At 52.9% G+C, this 22,888-nt stretch overlaps 1 protein-coding gene across 2 annotated transcripts in view; it reads left to right on the plus strand.

Annotated features, from left to right (window-relative positions):
* Positions 1–5,383: 5,383 nt before the first annotated feature.
* The window catches only part of PKNOX1 (PBX/knotted 1 homeobox 1), an 81,071-nt gene continuing 63,566 nt past the window's right edge, over positions 5,384–22,888 (plus strand). Inside the window, exon 1 of one of the 2 annotated variants that reach the window (XM_058296293.2) lies at positions 5,384–5,577. Coding sequence is in view for 1 of the 2 variants with exons in the window: in XM_058296294.2 (XP_058152277.1) it covers positions 5,560–5,577 (18 nt within the window). In the remaining variant the exon portion in view is untranslated. The remainder of the gene's footprint in view (positions 5,578–22,888) is intronic. The other variant, XM_058296294.2, reaches the window with a different exon arrangement.

Consider the following 22,888-nt stretch of genomic DNA (forward strand, 5'->3'; position numbering starts at 1 on the left):
CCACGCTGTGAGCCGAGCTGCCACGTTGAGCTGAGCTGCCACGCTGTGAGCCGAGCTGCCACGCTGTGAGCCGAACTGCCACGCTGTGATCTGAGCTGCCATGCCGTGAGCCGAGGTGCCATGTTGAGCTGAGCTGCCACGCTGTGAGCTGAGCTGCCATGTTGAGCTGAGCTGCCACGCTGTGAGCCGAGCTGCCACGCTGTGAGCTGAGCTGCCACACTGTGAGCCGAGCTGCCACATTGTGAGCCGAACTGCCACGCTGTGACCTGAGCTGCCACGCTGTGAGCCGAGCTGCCACGTTGAGCTGAGCTGCCACGCTGTGAGCCGAGCTGCCACGCTGTGAGCCGAACTGCCACGCTGTGATCTGAGCTGCCATGCCGTGAGCCGAGGTGCCATGTTGAGCTGAGCTGCCACGCTGTGAGCTGAGCTGCCATGTTGAGCTGAGCTGCCATGCTGTGAGCCGAGCTGCCACGCTGTGAGCCGAGCTGCCACATTGTGAGCCGAACTGCCACGCTGTGACCTGAGCTGCCACGCTGTGAGCCGAGCTGCCATGTTGAGCTGAGCTGCCATGCTGTGAGCTGAGCTGTCATGCTGTGAGCTGAGCTGCCATGCCGTGAGACGAGGTGCCATGCTGTGAGCTGAGCTGCCACGCTGTGAGCTGAGCTGCCATGTTGAGCTGAGCTGCCATGCTGTGACCTGAGCTGCCACGCTGTGAGCCGAGCTGCCATGTTGAACTGAGCTGCCATGCTGTGAGCTGAGCTGTCATGCTGTGAGCTGAGCTGCCATGCCGTGAGCCGAGGTGCCATGCTGTGAGCTGAGCTGCCACGCTGTGAGCTGAGCTGCCATGTTGAGCTGAGCTGCCACGCTGTGAACTGAGGTGCCACGCTGTGAGCTGAGCTGCCATGTTGAGCTGAGCTGCCACGCTGTGAGCCGAGCTGCCACGCTGTGAGCCGAGCTGCCACGCTGTGAGCCGAGATGCCATGTTAAGCTGAGCTGCCATGCTGTGAGCTGAGCTGCCATGCTGTGAGCTGAGCTGCCATGTTGAGCTGAGCTGCCACGCTGTGAGCTGAGCTGTCATGCTGTGAGCTGAGCTGCCATGCCGTGAGCCGAGGTGCCATGCTGTGAGCTGAGCTGCATGCTGTGAGCTGAGCTGCCATGCCGTGAGCCGAGGTGCCATGCTGTGAGCTGAGCTGCCACGTTGAGCTGAGCTGCCACATTGAGCCGAGTTGCCACGCTGTGAGCTGAGCTGCCACGTTGAGCCAGGCTGCCACACCATGAGCTGAGCTGCCATGCTACAAGCAACCCCATGGAGAGCCCATGCAGTGGGGACCCCAGGGTGACCACCAGCCAATGGCCATGACAAGGCCTCGGTCCAATGGCCCTCAGGAAAAAGCCTGCTGATGTGTGAGCCTAGAAATGGACCCTTCCCCAGTCAAGCATTCACATGAGACCCCAGCCCTGGCCGACAGCCTGACTGCAGCCTCGTGAGCACCTGAGCAGAGGGTCCAGCTAAGCCATGCCCGGGGCCCTGGCCCAAGGAAGCTGTGAGATAGTCAACATGTGTTGTTCTAAGCCTCTATATTTGTGGTCATTTGTTACACAGTGTTACGCTGCATGTAGTTTACTAGTTTATATACACCATGTCCTAGAAACACTCATTCATTCATTCATTCAAAAAATAGTTACTTCCTCTCATGAGGCCAGGTGCCCGGCCTACACCAGTGAGAATCGAGTGAGTTTCCTGCTCTTAGGGAGGGTCACTTATAATGCTCAAGGACACATGTGACACAAGAAGTTATTTACTCAGGTAGCCACATGGTAAGATGGAAGCACCCGTGCAAGTACCGAGGGGAAGAAAGAAGGGGGGGAGGGAGGGGAAGCGTGTTGGAAATTTGTAGTTTTACACATGGTGATGGCTTGAAACTGTGTGTGTGCCAGAAAAACATGTTCTTTTTTTTTTAAAGATTTACTTATTTATTTAATCCCCACCCCCCACCCCCTGGTTGTTCTCTGTGTCTTTTTGCTGCGTCTTGTTTCTTTGTCCGCTTCTGTTGTCGTCAGTGGCACGGGAAGTGTGGGCGGCGCCATTCCTGGGCAGGCTGCACTTTCGCGCTGGGCAGCTCTCCTTACGGGGTGCACTCCTTATGTGTGGGGCTCCCCTATGCCGGGGACACCCCTGCGTGGCAGGGCACTCTTTGTGCACATCAGCACTGCGCATGGGCCAGCTCCACACGGGTCAAGGAGGCCCGGGATTTGGACCTCCCATGTGGTAGACGGACGCCCTAACCACTGGGCCAAGTCCACTTCCCTGAAAAACATGTTCTTAAACTCAGCCCACTCCTGTGGGTGTGAACCCATTGTAGGCAGAGCCTTCGGATGAGCTGACTTCAGGTAAGGTGTGGCCCAGCTCATTCAGAAGGGGCCTTAATCTTATTACTGGAGTCCTTTATAAACTGGATGAAGAAAGGGGGTGGGGGGGGGGGGAGAGAGAGAGGAGAGAGAGAGAGGGAGGAAGGGAGGGAGAGAGAAAACCCCACGGAAACCAGAAGCCAAAAGCAATGGATCCTGGAAGAGAAGTGAGAGGGCAGCAGGTTCTGCCATGTGCCCCGCCGAGTGGCAGAGGAGCCCAGGGCCCCTGGCTTTTTGGGGAAAGCATCGCCTTCATGGTGCCTTGATTTGGACTTTCTTTTAACCTCCAAACCTTAAGCAAACAAATTCCCAGTGTTTAAATCTGATCGATTTCCTGGTATTTGCTCTAGCAGCCTAGGAAACTAAAACAAGCATCTTCTGAGAAAGTGATATTTGAGCAAAGGCTTTGAGGAGGGAGGGAGCGAGCCACACCGGTCTCTTGGGGAAGTATTTCAGGCAGAGGGAAGGGCCAGCAGCCCAAGGAGGCCTGCTGTGATTGAGGCGCAGCAAGGAGGCTGGCAGTGGTGGAGCAGAGCGGCGAAGGAAGGCTGGGGAGGGCCTCGTGGGCCCCTGTAAGGACTGTGTGCGAGCTGCAACATGATCTAACATCTATGTTATTAATTTTTCAGGAATTTCTACATGGAAATAGATTTTGCTGTCAAGGGTCCCATGACAAGATACAAAGTTGGCAAGTCTAATTTAAGCTTTCGGCCATTCGCAAGATTGTCTGGGTTGCTCTCTGGTTAACTCATATCTTTACAAGGATCCGCCCCACTCCCCACTCACTGGTGACTTCCTGGCCGCGTCCACCTCGGCGAATGCAGCAGCTCAGACCTCAGCCAGCCAGGCCGCCTGGAAAACCAGGAGACCACACCCTTGACTTTTAAGTGGCTGTCTTGCTCATTTTTCTCACCTGGCCTCTCCAGAGCCTACCCACCCTTTGAGGACAATCCAAACCCTGCCTTCTCCCAGCCCCTCAAACCTTCTCCTCACACTTCAGCTTGCCACGCAGGTCTGGGGTGCTGCATGCCTCGTGCCCTGGGTGGTGAGGTCTGCCAGGCTGGGTGGGACCCTTCCCTTTCCTTTACACCCCAGCATCTGAGAGAGGCAGGGCACGGAGTGGGCGCGCCATCGCCACAGCTGGCTCCTGCCCTAGCGCTTCATCGCCTTCTGTTTCACCTACAGAGCAGGGCGCCCGGCTCAGGAGCCTCTCGTGGTAATGAGGACCACGGGCCAGGAAAAGGTTGGGTAAGGAGAGTAAGGGTGTGATTCTCACCTCTAAGTAAGTTCCCTTCCCTGTGCTTTGTGACTGGTAAAAGTGCTTTGCCGCCTTAACCCTGTACAACAGCCAGCCAGCAGGAAATCTAATAGTGGATTTCTAGCAATAATTGTACTTGGCTCGTTTATTTCAAATACCTAAACGCTGTCCTTGGGGAAAAAGTGACAACCTTGGCAAAAAAGACAGTAAAGAGAGCAGACAGACGGGCTGGCTATTGGAATTAAAACGTGCAGGTGTGTGGGTGCGTTTGGCTTGTTTTTGGAGGTGAACCTGGCAGCCCACCCGGCCTCTCAGGTGTGGGTGGACAAATGGCGGGTCCCTGGGAAAAAGGTTTAAGCTTTGGCTGCCCTTCCCCAAGGCCTCATACTTGATTTCGCGTTATTTTCTTAATAAGCCTCTGCTTCCCCACCCCCACAAATGTATAAGCCTCAGGGCCCACACAACCTGGGGGCATCCCCCGAGGAGGGGACAGTGACCGGTTCCCTGTCCCCTTCTTCCCTTGAGACAGCCTGGTGAAAAGGCAGACCATGGCGGGGAAGAGATCATGGGAGCCAAGGAGGGCTGGAGGCAGGCGATACCTGCGTGCCTCGGGCAGAGGGGTGGTGACAGACCCCGGCACGGCACCTCCAGCCTTGGTGGCAGCCCGGCCCGGTTCTCCTTCCCAACCCCTGCCTGCCAGCCTGGGTGAGAGCCCAGTCAAGGCTACGGACCAGGGCAGCCCCGGGGTGAGGTGCTGGAGGCGTGGTGCCCACCCTGCGACAGATTTCCGAGGAAGCTCTGCAGCCAAACTTTGGGGTGCGGGTCTGCACGGTCCCCCCAATCGCCTCCGGCAGGCATTCCTCTCCTGTTCTGGGTCTGGACTGGGATTACATTTCTTGGGGCCCTGGGGAGGTGGGTGCAGCCGAGCCGCCCTTCTTCCCGGCTGTGTTTGTGCCCAGTGCTCTGGTCCACCGGTGGCCATTCCACAGATGAACGTCCCTCGAGAAGTAGAGGCCTGCGCGGGGGACCGCTGCCCTCTCCTTGAGAACGTGGACTAAGCCCGGGGCCCTCGTCTGTAAGGACCCTTTGGGTTACAGGGGCCCTGTGGTCTCCTGCCAGTGGAGGGCCGATTTCACTCGAGACGCGCCCCGCCTGGGCCCTGGGGAGGGAGGGACCGCGGAGGGAGGCCCGCAAGGAGGCTGCGGAGGCAGCTGTCGTCCCCGGGTCCCCAGCTCGGGCCGGAGTCCTCGCGCCCCGCGAGCCTGCGTCGGCCGACGCTGCCCGGCACGACCCCGGGCGGCGACTGCAGGCTCCGAGCACGCCCCCCGCCGCGGGCTCCAGGTCCCGTGGGGAGCGCGCACGTGCTCACCCCGCCGTGCCAAGTCCGGGGAGCGGGCCGCTGCAGAGCCCGGGAACGGCCTCAGCCGAGGCTCCGGGGACGGGCCCGGAGCGGCGACCGGCCGTCCCGCGTGGCCCGGGCCCTCCCCGACTGCGCAGGCCAGGCCGCTGGGACGCGGCGGCCGCGGTCGGCCCTGGGGCGCGGCGCGCGCCCGAGGCCACGCCCTCTCTGCATAGTCATGAGCCGCTGGCTCCGCCTTCGGGGCGGGCCCCCGGCTCGCAGGCGCGAGGGGGGCGGGGCCGGCGCCAGCCCGGCCCCCGGCGCGCTCTCCGCCCCTTCGCCGCAGGCCCCGCCCCACCGGCCGCCCGGCTGGGCGCGGGGCGGGGCGCGCCGCCGGCAGGCCCCGCCCCTTGCCTGAATATTGATGCGGCGCGCGTCGGCGTCGCCCTCCTCCCATTGAGCGAGGCTGTGTCGCGTGGCCTGGCGTCGGCGTGACGGTTGGACGCGGGCGCGGCACTGCGGGTCCCGATTGCTGCAGCCGCTTGTCAGTGTGATGAAGATTGGCACCCAGGTAAGCTGTCACTCAACCGCTCCGCCGCCGCCGCCGCTCGCCGCCGCCGCCGTCCCTATCAATCACCCCGGCCGCCGCCGCCCCGCCGCCGCCCCGCTCTCGCGGCCCGGGCGCCCCGCAGGCCCCGCACCGGCCCCGCCGCCCGGGGCAGGGGCGAGGGGGCGCGGGGGGGAGGGGCGCGGGCGGCCGCGGGGGAGGGGGCGTTGGCCCCGCCGGAACCCGCGCGGCGTCGCGCCGAGTTGCTTTTTCAGGGTGGGCTGAAGTGGGCGGAAATTTCTGGAAGGCGCCGCCACGCCGGGCCCGCCGCGAGGCGCGCGCTCCCAACCGTCCCCTTCGGAGCGCGGCGCGCGCCCCTGCGGGGGCGGGCGGGGGCGCGCGGGGGCCAGGGGCGGGCGGGGGCGCGCGCGGGGCCGGGCGTGGGGCGCGGCGCGACGCGCGGGGGCGCGCGGGGGGCGCGGGGGCGCGCAGGGGCGGGGAGCGGGAAGATGGCGGCCGCCGGGCCGGGGCGGGCCGCGCCCCGCCGCGCCCCTTCCGCGCCGCGGCCCCTCGCCGGCCCCCTCCTCACCGGCCCCCGCCGCCCCCTCGCAGCTGTCCTCGCCGCTGGCCCTCTCCGCCGCCGACCCCCGCCGCTGGCCCCCCTCGCCGCCTCCCCCGTTGGTGCCCTCTCCTTCGCCCCCCGTCTCCCCGCCGCCCCCCTGGCCTGCGCCCGGGGAAGCGTCCCGCACGACGCCTGCGGCGGCCGCCGGTGCGGGCGTGTTCGGGGCGCGGGGCTCCCGCAGGCGCGAGGGCCGCGCGTTGCCCGGCAGCAGGAGCGCGAGGGGGCGCTGGCTCCCGCGAAGCGGGCGAGTGCGGGGTCGCCTTTGGGGAAGTGGGGAGTCCTCGGAAGAGCCAGGGTGCGGTCTGCTCCGCGTCCCCCCGCAGATGCCCTTTTTGGATGGTGGCCCTGCGGCCTCCCTTTCCAAGTTTGACGCCCGAAATACACGGCAGACTGCGCGGCTGGAACCCAAGTCGAGAGCCTCGGCCGAGTCAGCCCCTGGGGGTGCGGGGCGGGGGCCTGGGCGTAGGGAGATGTGGACTTGGCGAATTTGACGCCAGACTTGCAGCAAACCGGAATAGTTGTAAGAATTTGATTTTTGTTAATAAAAGTGGCCGAGTTTCTTTAGGAAGTGTTTATTTTCCACTTTAGGGTGAATGGAAGGTTTTAGTTAAGTGTAATTTTATGATTTTTCCCAGGATACTGGAAAAAGGGCTTTTGCTAAACGTTCAGGCAAGAGTTGAGGAGAAATGTGGACTGCCCTGGTAGACCTCGGGGACGCCCCGAATCTCGGTGTAGGTGGGGTGACCCGGAAGGCGCAGGCTGCTGCACTCTGTCTCCTTCTTTTCCTTAATTTGCTCAGCCTGGGGAGTGGTCGTGGTCACCTACTTCATTGAGTCCACAGTGCACCCCTGTAGAGGCCACTGAAAGGACGGCGCCAGCTAAAAGGACGGTGCCAGCCCACGCTGTGCTTTCTGCTGATGGCTTTGGAAGGAGCTTCCCGCTTCCAGGGTTTGGGAACCAAGGAATCGTGGTTGGTGGGAGATGACTTGCATTTTATGCTAATGATCTAACCTGGCTACTGGTTAATGACACCAGGGCAAAACGATTTTGTTGGGATTCCTGTCTTCTGGTTTTCACCTCTCTGAGGCTGTATATTGTAACTCTTTAGAATTGCCTTACATATAAATAGTAACTTTTCTACTTACACCATTCACTTTTGTTGCAAAACTTTAACGACTTGAAACAATGTGAAGAAAAGGCCTGAAACTGCTAAAATGGGGCAAACCTGTGCCCCTCCCCTCCATGCTGGTCTCCTCATGGAAACACTATAAGATGAAAAGGATCAAGAGGAAAACCACTTAGACCAAAAAATAGTTATCAAAGTGTTGGGAAATAAATTGGTGACTAGGTGCTGTAAAGTGCTCTTTATTAACTCACTAAGTGACAAGATCCAGCAGCATCTGTAATGGTTACTGGCCTTCTGGAGTTGGATGAACATAACTGATATTATGAGGTTTCTTTGACAACGTAATGTTTTGTGAAAATGCCAGTGGTCTGTTGGGGAAGGGGTCTTGTGCCTAAAGCGCCCAGTGTGCTCTCTACGTTCCTGATAGGAGGATGCTGCCTTCCAGCTGGAGGTTACTGCACAGGACAGTGGGCATTTCATTCCGGTTCAGGTGCCAAGTCAAGAGCCCTGCTGGAGAAGTCCACTTGCTCACTCAGCACATGTATGTGCCCTTCTCTTTTCCCTTTCTCAGGGGATGATCCCCTCGCACAGGTGACCAGGCCGCCAGGCCATGGGCTGCGCAGTGCGGGGTTACGGCGCTGCGGAGCAGCACTAGGCACGTGGGGGGGGGGTGTCTGAGGAAGAACCTGCGTTGGCTAAGAGATGCTAGAAAAGCAGGCGGGGAGGCAGAGGCCTCTGAAGCAGCCAGCAGGCCTGGGAGCCGGGCAGGGCCTTGGTTTTCTCATCTGTTCAGTGAAACCGGGTTGTCCTGCTGGGCCAGCACCTAGCCGCTGCCTGCCCTCAGCTAACAGTAGCCCCTTGTTTCTGGGGTTCAGAGTGATGGTTTCTAGAAAACCCACAGGTGAAAGGCAGCACAAGATTACAGCGAATGTAGCATCTGACACGGTGGCTTCAAATTTCTGTTTCTCTGAAGCCCTTGTGCCTCCGGGACTTAGGCAGGGGACAGGAACTGTTCATTTTATCTGTTTTACGTGGAGGGGGTGGTCCACGTAAGAGTCCTTTGGGAAGAGGTTCTGCAGGTTTTTCAAAAGCTCAAAGACCCGTGATTTAAGGTTGAGAGATTGAGTTAGTCAAGGTTTAGATTTGCGTGGTCGTGACTTTCTCTAAAAGGAGGACTCGGATGGGGCCACGTCCAGGCTCTCTGTCCCCCCCTCCCCCAGGCTCGTCTCCTGGAAGGGCTGGCTGGAGCCCCTCAGTGTGCGACTCCTGCTCAGGGACCGGTGGGCAGCCGAGCCCACCATCAGGGAGACTCCCAGAGGCTGGCTGTGCGGGACCCCACAGGACCCGGGGCCCTTCACCAGGGTCGGGGTGGCAGGGAGCAGGCTTTCTCCCGGCACTGGGGTCTGGGATGGCGCAGGAAGAAAGGAGCGGCGTGGTCGTTGCTGGCCAGGCTGCACGGTGGGTGGGCTCTGAAAGGGCCCGGTTCCCTGCCTGCGTCCTCCGCGGAGCCCATTGCTCTCCCAGGTCTCCCCCTTTTGGCACAGGAGGCCCCCACAGCCCTCTCAGCCCCAGGTCTCCCCAGGGTGCCTTTCCCAGCCTGGGAGAGGGAGAGGCCTGAGTGGGCCCCTCCACGCCCATCGAGGCCCTGCCCACAGGCGCTGGCTCAGGGGTCTCCCCTGCCCTCCCCTCAGGGTTGCCGGGCCTCAGTGGCCCACAGGCCTTCACCCAGAGAGCCTCTGTCAGGGCGTGGTCAGCCCTCAGAGGATGTTTGGTGCATTTTATCAAGTTTTACACTTTAAAAAAAGAGGACTTTGGTGGGGGGGGAGGGAAGAAGGAATGTAATCAGCATTAAATCATGTTAACATTCCTCCAAGCTTAGTTGTGTTTATACGTAAGTTTTTACATAATCAGTTAAGCTCCTTGTTGCTCTTTTGAGTTACTGTTGTGTGTGTTTTCGTGTGTTTGTGTAATCCACCCGTTTGTCATTTAAGGTTTATGTCTAAGACCTCCTCTCTCACATTTGGTGACTCTGCCCTTGGCGTGGTGCTTTCTGGCTATGCCAGATGTGGGGAGCCTTTTGAGCACTGGCTCAAAACAAATTTTTTTTTCTGTTCAGTTTACATCTGAAGGCTGGTTTTCTCTGGCCTGCCCGGCTTGGTGGCAGCTCCTGGGTCAGGGGCTTCGGGGAGGAAGGTGTCAGCTGCCAGTGCAGGGGGGCGCGCTGGTGTCCACCTCTGTGGGACTCTGTTCCTGAGCGCAGATGCTGCCTGTGCAGAGGGGCCCTGTCTTAAAGGCCTGGGCTTCCTGTCGTCATAAACCAGAGCCTTTGGCCCTTCCTAACACGTACACAGTGAAAGTTTTGAAGGTCAGTTTTTAATGATGCCCGTGACAGTCCGGTCTTGAAAAGTTTGTATGTGGATTTAAATTTGACCAGCTCCCATGGACCCCTCAGCTCAGAGTCTGTTAAAAGGAATTCTACAGCATTAACATGTTGTATTAGTCAGGGTTCTTTAGAGATACAGAATCAACAAGAGACGTCTGTCAATGGTATGCAGTTCTATGAGTCTCTCACGCAGCTGTGGGGATGCACAAGTCCGGGTTCCGCAGGCAGGCTGCAGCCAGGGGCTCCAGCTGAAGTCCAGTGAAGGTTCTTGACGAGTTCTGGGAGATGCTGGCTGTCCAAAGACGAGCTGGGAAATTCTCTCAATGCTGAAATCACTTCCCCTTTTAAGGCATTCAACTGATTGGCTAAAGCATCACTCTTGCTGATGGCAGTCTCCCTGATGGATGTAATTGTAACCAGCTAGCTATGATTTACCACTGCAGTAAAGTCAATGGTGACTAAAGTCGGTAAATGCCCTTGAATTACAGTTAGCCCAGTGCTTGCTTGACCAACATCTGGGTACCATTACCTGGCCGAGGTTACACATGAGCCTGACCATCACACATTTCATTAGAATTTTGCTCTGTCTTTAGTGGACATAGGTAGACCTTGGCAAAAAATTTTTTTGTAGATATTTTAACAGGTTTTAATATCTGTGATTTTCTTTGAAATATTAAACAAGTGGCATGCCTCCCCCAACCTTGTTTCAAAAATAAAGCGATTTCTTGGCACATGTTTTCCTCAGAATGATTTCTTGACTGCACCTCTTCCGGGACCGGGGATGTGCAGCCCAGGAGAGGAGCGGGTGGGGAGGGCTTGGTGCTGCGGGCAGCAGCTGCCGTGGGACATCTCACACACAGAGGAAGAGCCCCTTGAGCTGTGGTGTGTACTTAGTGTCCCGCAGGGCCTCTTGGAGAAGGCATTTTCTGAATTTAGAGTCTTGACAGTTTTCTGGGATACTTTTGCAGCTTTCTTGGGTTTATTAATCAACAGGTTTAGTTTGGGAAAGGACTTTCAATTAAATGTTTGCTTTTTTGAAAGCTGAGTAATGGGGTGGAGGGTTGGGCTTGGGTGGGACGAGAGATATAGTTTGCAAAGTCTCCTGAGTCGTCTTGTTTTGCCTCCAGTCCTTTTTCTGGCTTCTTAACTATGTCTCTTAATGCTGCTTTTTGTTCTCTGCAAATACTAAAACTGAAATTACCCTAGAATTTCCTGCGTTTTTTCATTAGTGGGATTGTCATGTTCATTAGTTAAAGCAGCTTTTGATAGCAACCAGGAAGTTGCTCTGCTGGGAAGAATAAACCTTTCACTAGGTATGATAGCTTGAGAGTTTGGGGGAACTACTTCCGGATCAGGCAAGGGAGTATTTAATAAAATAAAAATGCAGAAGACTTGATAGCACCAAAACTGAGAGAGCACATTTTAAGTGAATTTTAAAAAGTTTAGTTATACTATTAAAGTATGACATGACTTTAAACCGCTGCATTTCAGGCCAGGGGTTGGCAAACTCTGGGCCATATCCCACTGTGGCCTGTTTTTGTACGGCCCTAAAGCTAAGAGGGGCTTATATATTTCTACAGGGTTATAAAGAAAGAAATAGGCAGTAGAGAGTACGTGGCCCCCAAAGCCGGCAGCGTTTCCTTTCTGACCCTGTATGGAGACAGTTTGCCGACCCCTGCTCGGTTCTGAACTGAAACAAATTGAAGTAGCTGGCCCCTGAAGGAATCAAACAGCACAGCTTAGGAAAAAGACAGGAGTAACAAACGGAGACTACGGAAGCCGTTTCCGGTCAGCGTTCCCAGCCCTGCTGTGCCGAGTGTAGACTGGGGTGCGGCAGAGCCCGCTCAGGCCCCTGCGGAGCACCATCGGAGCCTGAAGGATACACGCCGCGAATGCTGGCAGGAGGCCCAAAGCCTGCGCTGCCGGGAACCTTTCCTTTGCCTCGCGGCCCTTTTGTGCAGTTCTTTGGCTTGGGACAAAATCCCGGAGGCCCTGCTTTGCTGCTGAAGTCAGCATGTCAAGTTGAGCGACTTCTCCCTGAGGGCTAGGCCGCCTGGCCCAGCAGCTCTGCTTCTGGACAGCCCCGAGCCAGGTGTGTGCGGCCAGGAGTGCTGCTGCCTTCCCCCGCTGGCGGCCGGCGGAGGGGGCCGGCGGGGCCCTGGGAAGGCCCGCCCGGGGGTGGCCCTGGCCCTGGCCCGTCTTTGCATGGCTGGCAGGGCTTCTTTGTTCCTCCCAGCATCTCCCCTCTCCTTTTTCCTGGCCCTGGGTTCAGCCTTTCCTCTGTGAAGGGCATCCCAGCTCCCCGGGCCCTCCTGGCCCAGTGCTGCCCTCACGGCCTCTGACTGCAGTGGTGCCTAAGGAGGCAGCAGGCGTGCTGCGTGCTCAAAGGTTTGTTCTTGCCCGGATCTTAAGGGCAGTCAGTATATCTTAAGAACATCACCAGTAACTATTTTACATTTTGAGAAATTTCTTTGTTTTTATGTTATTTTTTTCCTTAAAAATTTTTTTTAATCTGAATAATATTCCAAGTGTAGAATTCAGATATTGAATTTATTTCAATAAGTAAATTTTTATGTAGTGGAATACATACTACAGAATAGTTCTAGTTTCTCTACCTTCAAAACTTAAAAATATTTTTTCTAATGTATTTTTTTCATATAATATTAAATAGTATTGAAAGTGACCATAATACAAATAGAACTTTTAAATATTTTTTAAACTGTGTTCCAGATAGTGTATCATTAAAATTATCTGGATTCTTATCTAGTCTAAATACTGAGATGATCAAAAATAATATCTGTATGCAAGACACTTTGCCAAATTGACGTGGCTCCCATTAAAGGGAGGCATCGTGATGCCATACTGATGGGTGTGGCGTCTTAAGTGTGTGTGCAAAGTTTTAAGGGTGTACGAAATGTTTCTGAAGTACCTTCCCAGATAGTTGTGCACTCACTGCCTACACTGAGAATAAAAGACAAGTAAGTCCCAGCCCCCACCACTCGAGCTTGGATTCAAGGAAGGGAGTATAGTGAGTGTAAATTGACACGCACCTCTTGGATTAAAGAGCAGATCAGAAACTATTTTTAGGCTCTGCATGAAATGAGTGGCAGTGAGAGAGGAGGCAGAGATGGTGCTGAGAAGAAAGTGTACAGCTGTGAGTGCATTTATCCGACAACGAGAAATAAACGAATCCGACTTCTGCTTAAGAAACCAGAAAAATAAAACTAACCCAAAGAAAATTGAAGCAAATCTATTTTTGTTTTTGGCAAGTCTGGTAAGAAATGAGAACACAATATTCTCAAAAATGGATGGATGTTAACTGCACATAATGAGGATTTTAAATATAACACACCATGTACAACTTGATGGCAATAAATTTGAAAAGCTGTAGGTAGTTTATGAAGAAGGTATAGATGACCAAAGTTGGTCTTTGACTTAGAAAATTGGTATTGATCAAGTTGAGAAAATAGCCCAAGATTTGTCGTAAATAAGCAATAGGCATAGGTGGGTGAGTGAGGACAGACTTTCACAGAACAGGTAATTCCTGTGTTTTATAAAGTGTATTAGCAATTAATTGAATGATTATTGAGTACCTGTTGTGTACCAAGCATGTGGTAGCTGCTGAGAATACAGGGCGAACAAAAACAGCTGGGGCACCTCCGTAGGGTCTCTGCCTGCTGGGGAGTTCATTAGAGGCCTGCGGGGCTGTAAGCCCCCAGCCCCAGCAGGCCCAGGAAGGCCTGCCTTGCCCCTGAATGTGGGGTGACTGGTGTGCGCTGGCGGGGAGCACGAGTGGTCGGGGGCATGCGGCGTAAGGGGACCACGCCAGGTGCGTGGGGAGTGCCAGTGGAACCCGAAGGGCCAGCGGTGGGGGGCCAGGAGGAGAAGGTGCGGGCCAGTCATGCCCAAGGTTCACGCCAACTTAAAAATCAACTGGAAGCCCCCGCAGGGTTGAAAACGGTGTGTCAGGTCACCTGTAGATTTCCAGGTCACCTGGAAGACTTGGAAAGCCCTTTGTCAGTCGGGGACGGCTGAGTAAGCTGGATTCTGCCTGCAGCTTCAAGCAGGATCCTAGTGGACCCCTCCCCTGCTGGGGCCTTCTCCAGGGTGGTAAGTGAAATAAAGAAGGTTTGGAACTGTGGTAAAGTATGCTACTTTTTTCTGAGACAGTTGTATGAATATTTGCTTATGTGAAAAAGGAAGGCTAAACCCAAATCATGTGAAAATGGTTCTCTCTGGTTGAAGGAGAGGACAGGGTTATAAGCTGGTTTATTACTGTACCTTGTATAATTTTGATCACGGAACCATGTGAACGTTTTATGACTAAAAAGTTAAATCACAATGGGGGTGGGGGGAGCAGATGTAGCTCGAGTGGTTGAGTGCCCGCTGCCCATGTATGAGGTCCGGGGTTTGATCTCTGGTACCACCACCACCAACAACAAAAATAAACAAACAAAAATAAATAAATGAAAGTAACTGTATTTACAATAACAACAAAAAACAGAAAAAAGAATAATTTTTTTTAAAAAAAGCTCTAAGCTAAAAAAAAAAAAAAATTGGGGGTGGGGTTGGGACATGGGAAAACAGTTCCTAAAAGTTGAAAGTAAGGTAAAACAAAGAACCTAACTAGGAATTTGGTGGCTCCCCTACACAGAGGGATTATTTCAAGTGACTTTAAATAGATTGACAATCCATGTGATAAATCTTAAAAACAAAGGAACTGCGTAGATACCCTAAACCGTTTTTAGTGCTCATGTTGTTAATAGTGTTTGCATTGCCACATGTGGTAAATGTATTAGGGCTCTCTAGGGAAACAGAATCAACAGGAGACGTCTCTCAATAGTATGTGATTCTGTAAGAGTCGCTCACGCAGCCGTGGGGAGGCACAAGTCCAGGTCCTGCAGGCAGGTCCAAAGAGCTGGGAAATTCTCTCCCAATGCTGGAATCACTTCCCCTTTTAAGGCATTCAATTGATTGGGTTAAGCATCACTCACTGCTGATGGCAGTCTCCCTGATTGATGTAATGGTAACCAGCTATCTCTGATTTACCGCTGCAGTAAAGTCAATGGTGACTAAATTCGGTGAATGCCCTTGAATTACAGTTAGCCCAGGGCTTCCTTGGCCAACAACTGGGCACCATTACCTGGCCGAGGTGACACATGAGCCTGACCATCACAGTAGGGTAAGTCAGAGAACTCTATGTTATGTCTTTAAGAGATTTTCAGGGTAAGAAAAGGCAGGCAAACACCAAAGCAGTTAAGTAATGCCCTGTAATGCTAACTTTGAACTTAGTGCAGTGTTAACTTCCTTTTAAAAGTTTTTATGAGGCAGTATTTCTTCTGTTCATTAAAAAGTCCTAGAAACAGTGCCCATCCATAGCCATGAGCACACATAGCTTGTCGATTGGGATCTTTAAAAAGAATCAGAGACCTTCAGATAAATGGCAAATTCCAGGTTTGGGGCAGGAAATTAAAACAATCTTGAAATATTAAGTGAGAAAGCTATGAGGAATTACTAGGGTTGTGTTAATGCTTCTGTGAGTATACTAAAAGCTGCTATTGAACTCAGATGATGGGTTGTAAAATTGATTTTATTAAGATACACACAAAGGGCATAGGGCTTGGGGCAGGTCAGGATGGCAGTGCCTGAGTTCTGGGCTGTGCTGTGGGGCTGGAGAAGTGACCACCAGCAGGGCCTTCCGATGCCCGCGGCCTGGAGGAGTCTGCGTGAACACCTTTTCCCCCACCAGCATTCCAAAGCCCCCGAAGCATGACCAGCCTCCCATCCCAGTGGCCGGCACCCCCCCCACAGCTCTCCACCCAGCCTGCCCTGTTCCGTGTGGTGCCCTCGGATGCACGGCCTTCCTTGCCTCCAGGGACTCACACGTGGCAGCCACCAGGTGGCTGTGATCTGGAAGGTGGGGGGGGGGGTCGGACATCTGGGCCCTGCAGAGGGAGGTGGAGGGTTTTCTGAGCCCAGGTCAGTGAGGTGACAGGTACCCTGCGGGTCAGGGCTGTGCTGACCAGCAGCTCCAAGCTCGGCTCCTGAGAAGGCTTCTGAGGCTGCACTGAGCAGCTATATGACCGCACCCCCAGGTCTGGAGACCTTGCGGGAGGGTGTTGGGTGGGGCCAAGGGACAGAGGGTGTGGAGAGCCTGGGGCTAAGGGCTTGGACAGTGCTTGGTAAGGAGTAGAGGGCCTCGGAGTCAGGCCGGGTCTGCCTAAGGGAGGAATGGGACTCTGCTCAGCTGTCAGCGCTGGGGGAGAGCTACGTTGGAGACCACCGTGCATAGCTGAGCTAGTGGGGAGCGTTAGCTACTGCTCCCTGCTTTTATTTTCCCTTCCCTGGGGTGCCTTGGACTCAGCTGTTCAAATTCTGGGGGTGGCAACTGCCCCTCTGGCGGAAGCAGTAGCCCAGCCCAGTGTAGGGGAGTTGGCACAGGGTGAACCTTTGGGCCCCTCTCTTCCTTGGCCCCCTGGCCCTCCCGAGCTCACTGCTGCCCACCGTCCAGAGCCCCTCTTCTAGGCCCGAGCTGGCTTGTTGGAAGCTGTAAGAGAAGACTCAGGCCTGTGTCCTGCGGTTCTCAGCAAGACTGGGCACGGGAACACCCGGTGCCTCTCTTGGGTCTGGGGTCTTTCTACCTGGTGGAGAGGTAAAAGGCCTAGCTGGGGTCCCTGTTCCTTGGCAGAACAAAATTGGGCCTGGCTGGCTTTCCAAGACCTTGAAAACTGAAGCACCAGGAACTCAGTGATTGGCTTTGGGTTGACCTGACCACAAGGGAGCGCTTGGGAGCTCCATGGACCCCGGCAGAGTGCCTCCTCAGCCTGTAACCGGGCGTCACGGTTGGGCAGGGAGTTTGCGGGCAGGAAGGTGCTGGCTTTTGCCCCTGCCACCCCACCCCACCCCATCCCAACTAGCCTTAACACTTGCGCCTTCCTTGGAGTCTCAGGGACCAAAGACCTCAGTCCTCTCCTGTGCCTCCTCCCACCGGGCCTCCCCATCACCCTGGCTAGGACAAGATTGAGATCCTGGCTCCCCCGAGTCTGACTTAGGGTGAGGAGCTGGACCGCTGGAGCTCAGTGTCTCCATGTGTAGCCTGGGCCTGTCTTCACAAGGGCCGCGCCGGCCGTGCAGAAAGCCCCCTGGAGGCGGCAGGCCCCTCTGGGCGTAGCCTCGCGAGGAGAAGGAGCCTGGCACCAGCCCCTCCAGTCGCTGACGCAGGTTTTTATTTGGCCGTGTATACAATAGAAGCTTTTAAAATTTGTGCAATATTTACAAATTAAATACTCATCTGAAAAAAAAAAGATATAGGAGCTAGCCAACGGGGTTTGTGCTGACTATACTCACTGCTTACCTGTTTATCTCCATCCACCCACCCAGCCATCTGGGCTTGTGAAAAACATGTTCCCATCCATGAGCTGAAAATGGTCACTGTCGGAGAACTCTAGGAGCCGGCCCGTTGTTCTGAAATCTGGTAAATGGAAAGAAGCCAGCTTGAAGAGACCCCTGGGGCTGCGCTGTGGAGGTGGCCTTGTGGTGGGGTGCTTGGGGAGGCTGGGAAGGCTGGGAAGCCGCCGCTGGAGGATCCGCAGAGGGTGAGGGCTTCGCCCGCGTTGCAGCGAGGCGTTGATGGAAAGCTAGATGACTCCTGCCCAAGGGAAATCTAGACCAACAGGCCTGCGCCAGTGTCCTTGCTGTTAGGCATTCACCCTCGTGTGCTCCTGGCCCGCGTCGCGCGTGCTCAGCCGTCCGGCAGTAGGAGTTTGCGGGGCGCCGAGGAGCAGCGTCTTCCCTCCTCGGTGATTCGTGTCGTGGTGCTTCAGAAGGCCTGCCTCCTGAACCTCAGGGCCACAGAGCGCAGTCCCCCTGGCCCCCGGCTGTCCGGAGTGGAAGCGGCCCTGGGGTTCCTGCGGAGTCCCCCCTCCTCGGGTCTGAAGCGGTGCTCCCCGTTTTGAACACCGTCATCTGTGGGTCGACTCAGCTAAATCAACACTTGTCGGCACCAGAATTGCAAAACTTGGCAGATGCTCTCCTGATTTCTTTCTGAGTTCTACAGTCACCGTAAGAAGAAAGCCACTTTATTCTCAGAGAGGTTCTGGGGAAGAAGCGGCAGGGCTTGGGGCCAGCACGCGGGGCCTGGCTGCGGTTTCACCTGCGGGCGCCGCTTCCTCCTTGGCGTTACGGGGCGCCTGAGTGGGCGCTGGTCCCTCCTGGGAGAAGCCACGCGCCCTGCAGCCCCCACGCTGCCACACGCTGCGGCCCAGCGCCACTGGGGTCCCCAGCCGGGAGGGTCGGGACGGGGCGGCAAGGCCCAGGCCCCCGAATGCTGGGAGGCGTTTCCTCCTCTCTGGCAGGGGCTGCTGGCCGCCAGCCGGGCCGTGGACGGGACCTCTGCGGGCCGGCGGGCCCCAGGCTCCCCCAGGGCTGAGGCTTCGGGCTCCTCGGGCTTCTTCCCAGGCCCGCGGCCTCCAGGCAGTGGTGCCCCCGCGCCAGGCGCAGCTGCGTCCCCTCAGGACCCGCGCGGTGACGCCCGCGCTGCTCCCCAGGCTCAGCAGGGGGACAGAGCCCCCAACTCTCCGGGGAAAGCGTGCCGAGGGTTCGTGTGCCGCCTTCAGAGGCTCTCGCCTCAGGAGACGCGGAAGAGACCTTGCCCGCGCCTTCCCTGCCGTAGCTCGGGGCCCCTCTGCACGACGGCGCCCCGGGGGCCTGCCGCGCCCAGCGCCCCACGAGGAGTCTGTCCACGGGAAGCAGCAGAAAACACCAGCCTGACCGACCGCCCTTCCCAGGCGCCTGCAGAGCAGCAGCAGCATGACACCAGCGACACCGGCCCCTGCTGCGGCCGGCCCCGACTGCAGGCCTGGGGCCCGGGAGCCCCGGAGGCCGCGAGCCTGGCCTGTGCGCACCTGCAGGCCCGGCATCTGGCTTCTTCCAGGCGGCAGCCTGCGCGCCGGCCCTGCCCTGGGGCCCACTGTATTGTGCCTGGGCCTTGTAGTCTATTTTTTTTTCACTTATTTTTTAGTTTTTAAAAGATACTTTGGTTACGTAAATGTTACAGAGAATATATAAGGGATTCCCACATGCCCCGCTCCCCACACCTCCCACATTTTCATCTTTCATCAGTGTGATAGGTTCATTGCAACTGATAAACACATGCCACTAAGCATGGATTATTGTTTACATTGTAGTTTACACTCTCTCCCATTTGGCTCTGTGGGTTATAGCTGGATATATAATGGCCTCTACTTGTCATTTAAATGTCATTCAGGATGATTCCCAAGTCCTGAAAATGCCCCCCTATTATACCTGTTTTTCCCTCTCCTTAACCCCAAAATATCCATGCGTCATGTCCCCACAACAATGGCATTTCTTCCATTGCTAGAATCACAATGAGTCTATAGCAGAAAACTAGTATGTTTATTTTAGTCTGTAGTTCATTTCCCAATCCTGAGGACTCTGGGATGGTGATGCCCACCCACCATTAATCGAGGGGGGCTTCGAGCCCATACATCTGATGCATCCTTCTAGTAGATTTTGAAGTGGGGTATTTCTTGACTGTTCAGGGTAATTTAGCCGAAGCTGATGTGGCTCAAGTGATTGAGCTCCTGCCTACCACAGGAGAGGTCCGGGTTCAATTCCCAGTGCCTCCTAAAGAAGACGATCAAGACAGTGGGCTGATGCGGTGGACTGGCGCAGCAATGACAAGGTGACACAACAAGAGACACAGAGGAAAACATAATGAGAGACACAACAAAGCAGGGAATAGAGGTGACTCAAACGATTAGGCACCTCCCTCCCACATGGGGGGTCCCAGGATCAGTTCCTGGTGCCTCCTTAAAAAAAAAAAGACCATACAACAGAGCAAATGCAGAATAATGAAGGGATGGAGAGAAATAAAATAAATCTTAAAAAAAAAGTAATTTAGCTGTTTACAGACCTTTATTCTTCCATATACATTTTTTTAAAAACATTCATTTTATTGGTACATATTAATAAAGCAAAGTGTACAATCAATGGTATTTTGTATAATCAAAAGTTATACATTCATCACTTTAATCATTCTTAGAGCACATTCATTATTCCATTAATTATAATAAACAAAAAATCATCACCTCTCAATCTCTCAATGCTTCCCCTGCCATACATAGTTGTTATTCTTTTTCCTTCTCTCTAGAATGTTTGTATTTATATTTTATAAAAACAGTCTTATATGTACAATATCACCCATATTTGTGTTTTATGTGAGGTTTCACTCTCTTATACAGCTCCATGTTACAATTTTAACTTTCTAGTGGCACACATGCCTTAGACTTTCCCTTCCCACCACTTGCATACACATATAATAGCTCTGTTAATTACAAACACCATGATGTGCTCTCACCATTTCTGTTCATTTCCAAAGATTTACAAACAACTTTTTACCAATTCTGCACACATTAACCCTCAGCTTTCCATTCTCTAGCCTCTTTCTATTTTCTGGTGACCTATATTCTAATTATTAACTCCATAAGTTTACAAAATATATTTAGTTCATAATAATGCATTCTTATAGTATTTTTCCTTTGGTGCCTGGCTTGCTTCACTCAACGTAGTGTCCACCAGGTCCATCCATGTTTTCATATGGTTCACGACTTTATTTCTTACCACTGCACAATATTCCATCATGTATATACAATCACAATTTGCTTGTCTATTCATTAGTTGATGGGCACTTGGGTTGTTTACAAATTTTGACAATCGTGAATAATGGCTGTATGAATTTTGGTGCACAGATGTCTGTCTGTGTCCTTGCTCTCAGTTCTTCTGTGTACATAACTAGTAATGGTATTCCCAGGGCACACTGCACGTCTATATTCCACTTCCTTAGGAGCGGCCAAACAGTCCTCCACAGTGGCTGTACCATTCCACATTCCCACCAACAGGGAATAAGCATTCCTGTCTCTCCACATCCTCGCCAACATTTACAGTTTTCTGACTTTTTAATCACAGCTGGTCTAATAGGTGTGAAATGATGTCTCATTATAGTTTTGATGTGCATTTCCCTAATCACTAGTGATTTTGAACATTTTTTCATGTGTTTCTTTGATATTTGTAGTTCTTCTTTGGACAATTGTCTTTTCAAGTCTTTTGCCCATTTTTTAATCAAGTAGTTTATCTTTTTATTGTTGAGTTGTATCATCTCTTTACATGTCATAGATATTAAACCCTTATTAGATATATGATTGTTAAATATTTTCTACCATTGAGTCTGCTGCCTTTTCTTCTTTTGACAGAGTCCTTTGAGGTGCAAAAGTGTTTAATACTGAGGAGGTCCCATTTTTTTAAACTTTATTTTATACATTTAATAGTTGAAAATATAAACAATTAAAAAATAAACAGTTCAATAAATACATACTTTTCTCAAATATGCTGGATACATACAAAAATTTTTTTTGAATCCTACAATATGTTACAAATTATATTTGGTTCATAGTAATGCAGTCAATACAGTATTTGTCCTTTGTGTCTGGCTTGCTTCACTCAACATAATGTCCTCCAGGTTCATCCATCTTGTCACATGATTTACAACTTCATTTCTTCTTACAGCTGCATAATATTCCATCGTGTGACTACACCAGTTTGTTTATCCATTCATTAGTTGATGGATACTCGCATTGTTTCCACCTTTTGGCAGTCGTAAACAATGCTGCTATGAACATCTGTGTGCAGATGTCTGTTCGTGTCACTTGCTCTCACTTCTGGGTATATACCCACCAGTGGTATTGAAAGGTCGTTTGGCAAGTTTGTATACAGCTTCTTTAGGAACTTCCAAACAGTGCTCCACAGTGGCTGTACCATTCTGCATTCCCACCAACAGTGGATAAGTGTTCCTGTCTCTTCACATCCTCTCCAACACTTGTAGTTCTCTGTCTTTTTAATAGTGGCCATTCTGATAGGTGTGAAATGATATCTCATAGTTTTGATCTGAGTTTCCCTAATCATTAGTGATGTTGAGCATTTTTTAATGTGTTTTTTTTTGCTATTTCTATTTCTTCTTTGGACAAATATCTATTCAAGTCTTTTGCCCATTTTTAAATTGGGTTGTTTGTCTTTTTGTTGTTGAGTTGTAACATCTCTTTATCCTGGATATTAAACCCTTACTGGACATGTGATTTCCAAATATCTTCTCCCATTGAGTGGGGCTGCCTTTTCATCCTTTGACAAAGTCCTGGGAGGTGCAAAAGTATTTAATTTTGAAGAGGTCCCATTTATCTGTTTTTTTCTTTTGTTGCACATGCTTTAAGTGTAAGGTCCAAGAAACCACCACCTGCTGCAAGGTCTTGAAGATGTTTCCCTATATTTTCTTCTAGTAGTTTTATAGTCCTGGCTTGTATATTTAGGTCTTTGATCCATTTTGAGTTGATTCTTGTATAGGGAGTGAGATAAGAGTCCTCTTTCATTCTTTTGGTTATGGATATCCAGTTCTCCCAGCACCAAGTGTTGAAGAAATTATTTTGTCCTATTAACATGATCTTGGTAAGTTTGTCAAAAACCAGTTGAGGGAAGTGGATTTGGCTCAATGGATAGAGCATCTGCCTACCACATGGGAGGTCCAGGGTTCAAACCCAGGGCCTCCTCATCTTTGTAGTGAAGCTGGCCCACACACAGTGCTGATGTGCGCAAGGAGTGCCGTGCCATACAGGGGTGTCCCCTGCATAAGGGAGCCTCACGCACAAGAAGTGCACCCTGTAAGGAGAGTCACCCTGTGTGAAAAAAGTGCAGCCTGCCCAGGAGTGGCACCGCAAGATGACGCAACAAAAAGAAACACAGATTGCCAGTGCCACTGACAAGAATACAAGCAGACACAGAAGAACACACTGCGAGTGGACACAGAGAGGAGAGAACTGGTGGTGGTGGGGGGAGGGTGCAGCAAAGGGGGGAGAAATAAATAAAAAATAAATCCTTAAAAAAACAAAACAAAACAAAACAAAATGACTGTATAGGTGAGGGTTTATTTCTGGACTCTCAGTTCTGTTCCATTTGTCAATGTGTCTGTCTTTATGCCAGTACCATGCTGTAAAGTCCACTGTTGGGATTTTTGTTGGTTCTTTTGTTTGTTGTTTTTTTCACTGTTGGAATTTTTATTGGTATTGCATTGAATCTATAAATCAGTTTGGAGAAGATGAACTCCTTTATCATATTTATTCTTCCATTCCATGAACATGGA

The sequence above is a fragment of the Dasypus novemcinctus genome, chromosome 4 (assembly GCF_030445035.2).
Source record: "Dasypus novemcinctus isolate mDasNov1 chromosome 4, mDasNov1.1.hap2, whole genome shotgun sequence".
Lineage (NCBI taxonomy): Eukaryota > Metazoa > Chordata > Mammalia > Cingulata > Dasypodidae > Dasypus > Dasypus novemcinctus.